Source organism: Ischnura elegans, chromosome 3, assembly GCF_921293095.1.
Source record: "Ischnura elegans chromosome 3, ioIscEleg1.1, whole genome shotgun sequence".
NCBI lineage: Eukaryota > Metazoa > Arthropoda > Insecta > Odonata > Coenagrionidae > Ischnura > Ischnura elegans.
Window position 1 is genome coordinate 64,163,791 of NC_060248.1, and position 13,303 is coordinate 64,177,093.

General features: G+C 40.9%; 1 protein-coding gene across 1 annotated transcript in view; it reads left to right on the forward strand.

Moving 5' to 3' along the window:
• Positions 1 to 2,724: 2,724 nt before the first annotated feature.
• The window catches only part of LOC124155928 (adhesion G-protein coupled receptor G7-like), a 32,310-nt gene continuing 21,731 nt past the window's right edge, over positions 2,725 to 13,303 (forward strand). The window contains exon 1 of the mRNA XM_046530155.1: positions 2,725 to 2,907. Within this exon, the coding sequence (XP_046386111.1) occupies positions 2,790 to 2,907 (118 nt within the window). The 5' untranslated portion in view covers positions 2,725 to 2,789. The remainder of the gene's footprint in view (positions 2,908 to 13,303) is intronic.

The window sequence follows — 13,303 nt, forward strand, 5'->3', positions numbered from 1 at the left end:
GCTTATGTTTATGTCATTTCATAAGAATGGTATGTTGTGTTTTACGTGATAATAGCTTGAACCATTTTGTGCCTCAATATGAGGAACAAAGATGCATTTAATGGTGTAGTGGAGCCGAGGTTATTCAATGGAAAAAGGAGTCGAGAGGTGGAAAAAGCGGAACTTACGAAATAGGGTGGTTTCCTATTATTTTTTACTGCCTAATTCGAAATATTATTACTCCTGGAGTACGTATTTCACGCTTTAATATTTTTAAATGATTATATCTATTTTTCGCGACTAAATGAAAAGTGAAAAATTTCAAGCGCGCGAAAACGCGACGGCTAAGTATGAATGCTGGGAAAAGCCCGTGCGACGTCATTCTGGTTCCGGCCTCCGCCGTGTGAGGCCACCTTGGTGAGAGGCTATGAGCGCCGATATGATGCAGACTGACAGCAGGTAGCAGAGTACCATGCTAGCAGGTAGCGCTTGGGTTAAATAAGAATTATTAATGCCCTGTCACACGAAGGAAACTTTCCGACCATAGGCAATTTTAATAGGTGATTATTAAGAAATGTATCTCTGAGCTCTGTGCTTCATGCATGCATTGGTAATCTCAGACGATGTAAAACTCCTGACTACTCGTATCGCATCTAGGTCTCTGTGACGTCACCTGGAATGGCATCCCATTGGCGCCAATCTGGCCTTTTTCAAATGCAGTTAAAATTGACCATTAACATTCGTCTAAACAGGGATTTCTAAAACCAAATAATTTGTATAATATGAATACAGTAATGGTGGGTAACCAATTGCAATCAATGCCTTTCGTTTTCTTTGATGAAGGAAGCTACCCTATTGGTGAATGATCGAAAGTCATCGCCTCAAAGCATTGCATCTTTCTTATTAACGTAATTAGCAATATCATAATTTCCCATACAACCCTAGTGGCAAGAGCGAGCAAGAGGACGATCGGACATGATTCAGGACTTAGAACTGGGGGGGTGCTGCACGAAGATCGGATCACTCGGAAGGGAGGAGTTCTGCCAATCCGCTCTTTTCGCTGACTCGAACGTCTATGCTGACTCGCTCGGAAAATTTCCAACTGTCAGGGTAAATATAGGCAAGGATCTGTTCAGGAGTGGCTGGATGCGGGATGCTGTGATTGCATGGTGGACGAAACAGTGGAGCCGATGTTATTCAAAGGAAAAACGAGTCGAGAGGTGGAAAAAGCGGAACATACGAAATTGGCGAATGATCGAAAGTCATCGCCTCAATCAAAGTATTGCATCTTCATTATTAACTTAATTAGCAATATCAAAATTTCCCATGAAATTCTAGTGGCAAGAACGAAGGATTTACGATTTTATAATCCCTTTCCCGCTTAGTAACCGAGTCCCTCTGTCTCCTCCTTATCTCATCTGAAAGTTTCCTCTCCTTGCCCACCATTTCAGCACTTCCTCGTTCGTTTTCCTCTCCTAATTGAAAGGCGCACGGATATCCCACCATTCGTAATTTTTACTTCTCTTGGTTTTTAAGGTAAAAATAAATAAAATGGAAAAAATTATTAAATTTCAAATTACAGCCTTGTAGTCTGACAGTGAGTTATGCAATTTCTAGTGGCGACGCTAAGATGTTGATCTGACGACTCCCTTATGGTCTCATGAATGTCTCACGAGTGTTTGATAAAACGACCGAAAAATTATGCAATATTCATTGTAAATATAGCGATTGAATTGAATGAAATATCGAAACAACAATTACTCTATTTTATTCGATACGATAAATTATTGATAATAGTAATTTTTTCCGTGAAGAATCATGGGGTTTCATCATTCAATTCATTTTTTAACTCTTTTCACATTTGATAAGTCAGATTAGGTCAAATAAGTCAGGTACTATCAGGCATAAATATTTCACTTGGCTAAATTGAATTTTCTGTATTTAAGGAAGCATTAAATTCATCTTTGTTCCTCATATTGACGCAACATAATGGTTTCAAGCTGTTATCACGTAAAACACAACACACCACTTTTATTTAATAACATAAATATTAATATATCGTAATATGACAGCAGCGGAAAAAGCAAGGATAGAGGCCTTCGAAATTTGGTGCTACGGAAGAATGATGAAGATGAAATGGATAGACCCTGTAAGTAATGAGGAAGTCTTAAGAAGAATAGGAGAGAAGAGAGGCCGCACGAAAAGCTGAATGAGAAGACGAAACGACCTTGCAGGCCACATCTTGAGACATGATGGACTGATGAAGATAATCGTCGATGGACAAGTTGATAGCAAGAACGGAAAAGGAAGACCTCGAACGAAATATATAGAACAGTTAAAGAAGGGTGTTAGAGAGAATAAATACATAGGTGTGAAAAGATTATCTGATAAAATTAAGTGGAGAACCAATCTTAGGATTGTTTACCAGTAATGGCGATGACGAATAAAATTATAGGCTATGAGATAATGTCATTCCAAAATATTTTTGAAATGGTTTTGCTTGGGCAGAACATTTTTTGCATCGTATATTATTATCGTTACTACTCTTGCTCTAAGTGACAACTCCACAGCGGATATTTCATCCTTCGGGCACTTCCGGGTAAATCCGTTATATTTTCACCGGCCGCGGTTTTTCGTAAAAAAATAATTATATTGCGAGATAAAAGAAAACCAACGGAAGGGCGCCGCAAATTTGTTAGATCTCGTGTCCGGGCAAGCATGTTAGTACCATTGGTGTAATGGAAACACTGTAGTTCTATTTAAGTCTCTCAGGTTGACAGTGCCATATGTGCCCATTCGGATCAGTTTAAATGTCTTGCACCATGGCGGAGACGATGGTGTCGATAGCTCCAGTCCGGATCGCTATAATACAGCGAGTGCCGATTTCACTTTTACTGATTGCCATAGTGACGGAAGCTCAGATGACGGGTGAGTACAGCCTGAAGCTGGATTTACGTTGGAAGTTTTTTTTGCAGACTGCTTTCGGGATAGTTATAAATCACTGAAAATGTTCTAGAAGCCCGTCGTGCCATCGGTTTTGCTGCTGTGCACTCACGAAAATGAGCTTCCACAAACGTCTCTCAGATATCATGAAACTGCACAATTTACATCGCGTCGCGTAGGAAATGGCTTTCAGAGGATAACTCGCCAAAATAATTGCATCTGCTTCAAGATTTTTCACTTTGAGAACTTGAAATTTTTGCACTCAAGTATAATGATCATGGCAGCTAAATATTTCGTCACTACAATTCACACCACAAAATTAGTCATAGTTTAGATATTAGAAATAGAGCAGAAAATTGATACGTTTTTGATGTTGCTCAGAAGCAACATTGGATTATAATGGCTTAAATGATTCATGCCATAGTCACATATCGAGTGGGAAAGGTGATTGGGTCGGCTTTAATAAGTACAATTGAATGGGATGAGGTGCTACATTAGGATAATCCGAACCAAATCACTCACTCAGTGCTTCTACAAGAAATTTGGCTTTGATGGGTGAGGATAGAGCTCACCCCAGTCTATGCCACAAGCTTTAAGGTGTAACACATTCAACCAGCACTTTTCCTCAAACCTCGTCAACTAGCAATGCTTTTATTAAACGAACGTTACATCCGGATTTTAGCTATTATTTCTTTGTCGGCAGCCCAATACTCCACTCACGACACCGCCATGCTCCCCTGGACTTTATACTGTGTCAAATAAAATACTTCCTTTCGTCCACCTTAACATTTTAATTCAGCCTTAATATTTTCGACATTCTCCCGAGAGATGTCTGCTAGGGCGGATCGCAAAAATCGATTTTTTTCACATCCATCTGGCCCAATGAAAAAAAGTTGTGGAACCGATCAAAAATAAGGCCTGAAAAATTTGAGACCTCTAGGTGAACCCCTGACCCTCGCTCAAATACAATTTAGGAGCACACCTTTAAAGCCACTCGGGAGGCGTCTTCATAGACCGTAGGCTCCTTTCCTACGGTCGCAGATCTAAAAATATTTCATCACTTCTCTAAAAGTTGGTAACATCGATTTGTTTAACGCCGACGAGGCGCCAAATAAGGGACAAGTCGTCTCACTACACATCGTTTTTTACCTTCTACCTTCTTCTGATTTATATTATCAAAGATGAACGCCCTCCTAGCAGCACACGCGGGATGAATTTTGCTGTATTCGAGGCGTGGGAGGGGGAGAAGCGAGCGGGGAGGGGACGGGATCGGCTGGCTGCTCTTGCATCCGCGACGCTGCGTGGGCGTTGGAATATTTTCTTCGCGGGCGCGGACTCAAATTAGGTATTTTGTGGCTAAACGGTGGCATATACGTCAAAATGCACGGAATTTTTGAACTAGGAGGGCAGTAACTTGGCAAAATTTATAGAAAATGATCATTAAATATCATATTTTTCGAATTTTGACCCTCCCCTCCTAAATTGCATTTGAGCGAGGGTCAGGGATTCACCTAGAGGTCTCAAATTTTTGAGGCCTTATTTTTGATCGGTCCCACAACTTTTTTTCATTGGGCCAGATGGATGTGAAAAAAATCGATTTTTGCGATCCGCCCTGATGTCTGCTTCCATTTCAACTGCGCAGACTGGAGGAGCGCTCTCGCCATATTTACCCCGAGCACAGGCGTAGTTGGTGTCATCATCCCTAGTCCACAATACTAAGATTGGTTTGACACAGCTCTCCATTCATTTCTCATATCCGCTAACCTTTTAATAGCTATAGCTGGTGTACAATTTCTAAAATTTATAAGGCACGTCATTCCCGCTTGGAAATACGTATTTTGTCTACATTTCATGCAGTAATACTCATAAAGGCAAAATTTTCCGAGGGCTCTTTTTCCTAAATTAAATCCATGAAAGGATATACCAATGGAAAAATATAAACATGAAATAAGACGTCCTAGCGAGTGACACTGTAAGTTTTATTTATCGAGATGCCGTTTCAACCCCTGATAGTACAAGGAAAGAATGGCATTTTAAATTTCGCTGTTTTTCTGCCTAATACCTTTATTTTCTTCTCACGATCACGTCTACTATTGCACGCCATGAAATGAAAGATGTTTTTCATGTCGTAAGGGGAAAAATCTAAACCGAATTTACTTAGTGAATTAAGCCTATACTTTGATAAATGCTCCTGTTCATATTACCATTCTCGACTCGCCTATCTTATTGGAAACGATGCACTTTTGATCGCAGCAACCCATCACGAATCTGGCCGCCTCGCGATGTACTCTATCGATTTCAGCTATGAGTCCTACTTCAAAAGGGTCGCACACGCTAGCAGCGTACTCTTAAGTGAGGCCTAACTGGAGTCATATAGCTTCTCTCTTTCGCACTTTTTATGGCGTTTACCGAGAATTTTTTTTATCATCATCATCATCATTGGTCAACAATCCTAAGATTCGTTTGACGAAGCTCTCCACTTCTCTCTCCTTTCCGCTAACCTTTTCATAGCGACGTATTTTTTCTCTTTTACATCCTTTATTACCCACCCTATGTAACTCATTTGGAGCATATGATTTTCAGTTCAATAATGGGCCATCTTGACAGCCGAAACCTTTCAACTAGGGAACAACAAGCATTTAGAAAAGGAAGATCTTGGGAAATTAACCTTGCACCTCACCTTTCTTCATGATGTCTTAACCTCAGGTAATAGAAAGATTCAGGTCTACGCTTGGGCATTCTTGGACTTTCGGAAGGTATTTGATACAGTCTCCCATTCAGGACCAATGACAAATTTAGAAACTTATGGAGTAGATACACGCGTATTAGGATGGATTTCTTGGCAAATCGTAAATTGTTATTTTTAAAGAGAGCTCTCGGGAAATGAGAAAAGAAGGTAAGAAAAAGAAGCTATTGCCGTGCCTCATCTAGAATACGCAGCTAGCGTGTGGGCTAGCGCATATGAGACAGAACTGATTGCAGAAATCAATAGGGTACAGCACAAGGCAGCTAAATTTGAGATGGGTTGCTACGATAAACAGAACAGGGTGAGTACATTGCTAGATGAGATGGGCTGGGAGTCGTCTCTTGAGCGAAGAACGAAATACAGGGTCCAACAATGAAACGGGATGATTAAATCAAGTAATTCATTGCTTGTTGAAAAAAAAACTTTTTTCCTATTTTCTTACTAATTAACTGAATGTTGAAAAAAGGCCATTTTACATACCTTCGAGAAAAATTATTTTCTGAAAATTATATTAAAAAAATGTCCACCATCGCAGTTAATGTATTGTTGCAGCCTGGCGTGGAAATTTTGCATAACCTCTCGTAGCATGTTAACAGGTACTGCCGCTATCTCGTCTGCAAATCTATGTTTGAGAGCTTGGATAGTTCTTGATGGATGGGTTTGAAAAACCTTCGTTTTTAGGTGTCCTTTCACCATCTTTAACAATTTAGGTAAGCTTCCACCATTTTGATAAAACGCTTTGCATTCTAAGCCGCGAAGTTCCCCAAACCCACTATCCATGGCATGCAGTACTGCACTGCGTACCATTTCAGTCTACCAACGTTGGTCACGCATCAGTAGCCTAATCCACCACTACTTTTCAAATCCGTCTCAAAACTACCCACAATCATCCGGTTTCATTGGCGGACCTGATAAGCTGTATCTACTAAGCGGATTCCGAGAGGACGTGTTCGCAGATGACATGAAAGGTATGCTTCATTTAACGTCCAATTATGGCAGAAGAGATGACGAGAGGAAATGAAGAGAAATAGACTGCGGAATAGAGAGAGATTTAAGATATCGTTCTTTCCTATGACTATCAGAAATAGTAACAGATGTGCCAGGGGCGCAGCTAGGAATTGAGGCTAGGGGGGGTTTAAGGCACAACTAATACTGGGGAGTTAGGGGGTACGGAATACCCACCAGGGGAATCGGGAGGTGCGGGAGCCCTCTCCCAGAAAAAAAATTAAGATAAATGGTTCAAAATGGTAAGTTTTACGGCCTTCTGAGGGATATTTTTATAATCCTTACATTATTCTATAAGTAATGTTAGTCGGATTAAGTAAAATTGATTACACTTTAAAAATTCTCTGAGCCCTGGGGGGGGGGGATTATCCACCAAAACCCCCCCCCCTCGCTGCGCCACTGAGATGTGCCATCAATGCTATTTATCAGTGCACTCGCTAGGTGGATGTATTTGTTTCTCTTTTCATTTTCTGGTTTAGTTTCGTTGGCCATTGTTTTCATTTTCGGCATGTAACTAGTTATATGCAGTTACATAATTATTTATGCACTTAATAATTTAGCATTTTTTCACGATTGCTGTCAACTTGCATGGAGCAATGCACGATCGGTGAGAGCTCACATCACCTGCCGGCATGTTCATGTGCCACGGCTTTTTTTTCAATAACTTCAAAGACGTGGTAGCGTATTGAATGCTGCATGCGTCTGTGTATATTCACCCCCTGCAACACACTTTGGAGGTGGCTCATAGCAGTGGCGCAGCGAGGAGGGGGTTTTGGGGGATAAACCCCCCCCCCCCCAGAGCTCAGAGAAAATCTGTATACCGATGTATTTCGAAATCTTAAATATATACAGATATAATCCTTTTGGTGCTACTAGGGAGAGCTCAGAGAAATTTTTAAGTTTAATCCATTTTAATTAATTGGATTGATATTACTAATAGAATAGTGTAAGGATTAATTAAATATTCCTCGGAAAGTCGTAAAACTAATCGTTTTGAACCGTTTATCTTAAAATTCAGCAATTTATTACTCTCGCACCTACCGCTTATCCTGGTGGATATTCCATACCCCCACACACCCCGGTATTAGTTACACCTACAGTCCGGCCGCCGAGAGTTGTCCGATGACAGCTAGAAGGAGTAGGGGGCAAGGTTGCCAGGTAAGAAATGGAAACGCCCACACCACACGTAAACAAAAGGGTTCCCTTAAGAAAGGAACCAGAAGGGACGACGAGCGTGAAGGACCCAAAGGAAGATTCCTTTGTTTTGGCGATTCGCAGAAAGGGCTTGTTTTGGTGGCTCAGGCGGCTCAGGCTTGTTTCAGTGCTTCATATCCATGAGACAACGTTGTATGACTGGGCGAGGGTATGAGGTGCGTTTTGGGGACAGCAATTGGCTGCAAACCATGCAGACGCAGGGTTCTCCGCCCCTCCTTTTGAACTCCACCCCAGCCTCAATTCCTAGCTGCGCCCCTGGCTCATAGGGTATTTTGTAGATAACAACACTTCCTTGGGGATACACCTTAGGTGACTGGTATATTATCCGAGCAAACTCAATCCAAAACAACCCTCTGCTCGCGATCGTTTGAGAAATCCGTGATTAAAACTATTATACGTGCTATTCATTTTGCTCAGTTTAACAGCTAAAACAACTTTTTAAAGGTACCAGACATATAAATTAATATCAACTTATGATCGTAGAGACGACCTATTGCCGTTGGCACGGCAGCAAATTGCGAAGTTCGGACGATCGCGGTCAGGGACAGGGGCGCAGCTAAGAATTAAGGCTGGGGGGAGGGGGTTTAGTGCAACTAATACCGGGGTATGTGGGGGTATAGAATACCCACCAGGGTAAGCGGTAGGTGCGAGATTAATAAATTGCGGAATTTTAAGATAAATGGTTCACAATGGTGAGTTTTACGGCTTTCTGAGGGATGTTTTATTAATCCTTACACTATTCTATCAGTAATATCAATCCAATTAAGTGAAATGGATTAAACTTAAAACTTTCTCTGAGCTCTGGTTGGGTTTTATCCCCAAAACCTCCCCCTCGCTGCGCCACTGGCCAGGGAAGTTGTGTTGGGGTTAATGTGCGGAATAAGGAAAGTCGCGATCGAGGCATCTTTGAGTGCTGTGCGGATGTTCTTATCTACCGAGCCAGGTAAAATGTGCGGAGAACGGATCAGCCGTTCTAAGACTGCACAAGGAATTGACGCCACCGTAATTCTTTGTAGCTGTTTCTCCGAGATGCGACCCTCCAATACTAAGAATGATGGGGCGCCGTGACCCCTTCATCAAGCGATGGAAACGTCGATTTCTATCAAAATCGAAAATCGAGTTTTAATAGCTGAAAATCGATATCGAGCCATTATCTCCAAGTTTACATCCAAACTCGATTTTCAACTTCGATTTTGACCATTTCGTTTGAAGTCAGCAGCGTCGCTACGAGCCAATGATAATGTCATCAGTCCCGGGTGAAAGGAAGACCCGTAAAATTGGAAAGGCTTCAGTTGATCATAAAGAAAGGATATATTAATCAGTTGATCTTTCTTAAAAATCAAAATGGTTTGAAGCGGTGATCCCAAAAGTTAAAAAAACGGGTGGGTGTGCTTCCTATGAACTCCCTTGATTGAGATTTGGAAGGGAAACGTTTATTCCTTAGGTAAGTAAATTAATGTCCAGAAAGGGTTAATGCATGGTTCTTAATTTTCTTATTATTTCTAAAAGAATTTTTTCTGTGTCTATCTCTATTGGCAGATTACCTTAATAAGTAGCTGGCAAGTTTTTCCTTTGTATGAATGTGGTAGAATAATTTGTTAGTATGCGTAACGTTTTTTGGTGTGTATGTGGGAATCCTATTGCGTATTTGTGATTGATCACCCCTTGCCAAACACCCTACAGGTGGCTCGCAGGGTATTATGTAGATGAAGACCCTCTTTGGACCTGTCACTGGATTTGTAAGATGGGGGATCGGGTTGGTGTGGTGGCTAGAGTGTTGGCTTCCCACCCGTCGAGCTCGGGTTCAAATCCCGGCAGAAGCAGAGAATTTTCAGAGACTGCCCGATCCCTGCTTGAGTGTTGTGTGGAGGATATTTCAAGTGCAACACTCCGTCCGTCGGATGGGACGTTAAGCCGTGGTCCCCTTGGCGCCTTCCGTTAAGAGCAGGCTAATGCCGACGCCGGGTTTCTCTCCACCCTTCCTTCCACACCCTACCCTCATGGCGCAAATGACCACAGCTGTCGGTCGCCTCCTCCAAATACCGTACCATACCATTTGTAAGATGCCTAAAGCGTGTAAAATATGCCCTAAGTTTAGAGCTAATTTGTATTTCAATTCATTTAAGTAGGTAAACATATCGGAAAATATCACTAAATACTTTTGTACACAGTGGCAACCTCCAAAAATTTCGATTTTATCTAGTGAGCGTTTCGACCCAAATGGTGGTCGAGACCTCCACTAAATCGCGCCTGAATCAGTTAAACTCATACTGATGTTTAAATACAGGTACCTGTACATTATCACTCCCAACCATTTTCTTTCTTCTTTCACATCTAAGCATTACATCTTATTGCTAATATTATCACCAATAAGATAGAGAAGCCGGAAAATCGTACGACCTCCGAGTATGGATATACGAGTCAATGCAAATAATGTCATGTTTGTCAGGGTCCTTCGGCCGGGTAGCTCGTTAATTTCATGCATTGAAAAGAATATTCAATTACTGCTCTTTGCAATTTTATCAATCTTGCAGAAATATTTTCAAAGGCTCAAATTCAATTTACTCGCATTAAAATTTTCAATGTTATACAAAGTCATTATAGCCCTCTTAGTCCTAAGTTTAGAGCTCCTCTCTCCCCCACACTCCCCCAATAGGTCCACCACTGCTCTCGGCGTGTAACGACCTAAATACATAATACAGTATATTCCGTTTAATGGGTCCACCGGTTACTTGGGGCAGCCGCTTAATTGGGGCAGATCTTGAAGAACAGAACCCAATAGAGGAATATCCAAGAGTGTTCTCCGCTTTATTGGGACAGTATGTCGCTTTATTGGGACGGCATGCCGCTTTATTGGGCCATGAGTCGGCGACATAGACTCAATACTCGCGACAAAATTAAATTTTTTTGTTTTCAGAATACTATTTTTTTTTATTTTCCTCCTTTGATTTACTCTTATTTTCCACAAATGTTCCTATTCTTGCCCTATTTTGATAGCTCTTGTTGTTATACTATCCGCAAGAGAATAGGAATTTTCTTTAATGGGAATTAGTGGAAGACATTCATTCAGCGTCGCCCGAGGCTTTGAAAAATGTTTTTAACTAAATTGTTTTAATTCTTAAAAATGATAATAAAATATCTAAAATCGCTGATTTTCATCAAATTAATAGCTTAATAAACTTATTTTGCATTATAAACAGTCTTTAGTCTTCTTTCCATCACTTCAACGTTTTTTTATGCCCATATACAGGATAGTTCGCCTAATTGGGGCAGTCGCTTATTTGGGGCAAAATGCACAAGTCCCGATGTGTCCCAATTAACCGGAATCTACTGTACAATGGAATGAGGCTCGCCTTATTCTCCAGCACGAGACGCCGCTGGAGGATCGATCTGTGAAGGACATCGTCCCTTAGATGCAAGAAGGCAGTGCGGTGGAGGAAAACAGTGAGACGGTCAAAACGAAAAGTATAACGAGGTAGTTCGAGGCGTGGTTGGTGTTGAGAGTAGGTGCATCGCTAAAGAGGAAGGAGACGGTGCGGATTGAGCGTGTACCGAAAAGCGATTTCCATCATTGGAAGTATTGCGATCACAAGTTTGACGCAGCGAAATATTGACTGTCCATTGGCGCGACATTTCCAATACATTAGGTAAGTTATAATGGGAATTTTTGTAGGAGCGTAGTGCAAAATATGGGCTAAATTGACTTAGAAAATTGGTAAAAGATTTTTTTCCCAGACGACGCACAGTGGGCTCAAAAAGTGGACACAAGTGGGCTTAAAAGACAATCGAAAAAAGCTGGCGAAAACCTCAAAAACGTTTTTTTTTTTTCGAGCTAGGAAATTGAAATTTCGCATATATATTTTTAAATAAATTGTGCATATCTTGTAGATTATTAATTTTTTGTGCCTTATCGTTAACCATATATTTGAGGTCAAAGATGACAAATTTAGCGAAAAACGACCACCCTCGATTTTGTCTGAAAATAGCCAGCTTCATCCCCGTGCAGTGGTTTCATGAATAGCTTTATTGACAAAAATGTTATGCCATCTTAAGTAACACTTATTTTTCTTATATTTGGAGGATTTAAAAAAATTATTTGATCATTAATTATAGATATGTAACAAAATGGTGGAGAGCCTGTTTTCAGACAATTTTTTACATAAACGTAGAGAAAAAGTAGATACTTCCGCCGAGTTCCGCCAAGTGACTTATACCACGTCGTTCTATGGAGCTTCTACATTGTGAATCTAAAGAAAAATCTTGCACCAACTTGCAACCCGGAATTTTACATCGTTTTTTCGAGCGTGCGGTCGACTCCGGTTCTAGCCGGCGGCGGTGCAGAGTACAGCGCTGCGGCAAGCGTGTGGATGTGATATGGCCACATTCACTTTTATATCTGGATAATTGATTTAATAGAGATAGAAAATAACCACCATAAAGTAAAATCAATAAACATGGCTATGAATGACTCTTATTATGCAATCGCTGGGCACTGCAAGAGGTACAGTGAAAGACTTCTTTCTTTGAGTGCTTTCGATATAGGTACTACTACGGAGAATGGACATACTTCGTGCGCTTAACGTCGCGAAACTGACTCTTTTATTAAAAAGCAAACTCTATTTCTCGTAATCTCTTCTTCATGGGGAAATCTTTCCTATCTGTGGATTTATCAAATTATGGTTTCGCTAGTGGTGGCCCACGTCGCCCAAATGACGGCGCGCCGCGGCGCGGCGTTGAGATTTCCATATCCCCTCCCTTCCAACCCTATCCTTTCCCTGGAGGCGTCGCGTCGTCTCCATCCTTTTTTCCTTCCACTATTTTTCCCCTCCAACACAATATTCAACAGGAGAAATAATAGCAGATTGCATAAGAGACCTGCGTTATACGGTAGTAACTCGTGTTTTAAAGGCATAGTAAAATTACGCCATCTCTCAAATTTTTCCGATCCACGATGATGCTTCATGAACTTCCACATGCCAGCGAGCAGATTACTACATCGTTAATGATTGGAAAATTTCGTTTTCGTAATTTATTGTTTATGGACATACGGAAGCCATAAGATATTGTCTTGTTTATTGTGGAGTCTCTTTTGAATTTCTTTTTCACCGATGCAAATTAAGTTTTTCGTCAAAACAGGAAATATATCTCAGCAAAAACATGGGATGAAATTATAATTAATTTATATTTTTGCTAATAAACTAATATGCACTGTCCTGTATGTTGTTCCTATGCTTAACTGTAAAATAATATTTTCGCCTCGAAATTTGAATTATCGACCGATTAAGGGTTAACGAGATACCTGGCTGAAGGATCCTAACAAACGCATCACATTATTTGGATTGATTCGTGTTTCCATTCTCCGAGGTCGTACGATTTTCCTACTTCTCCGCCTTATTGGTGATAACAGTAGCAATA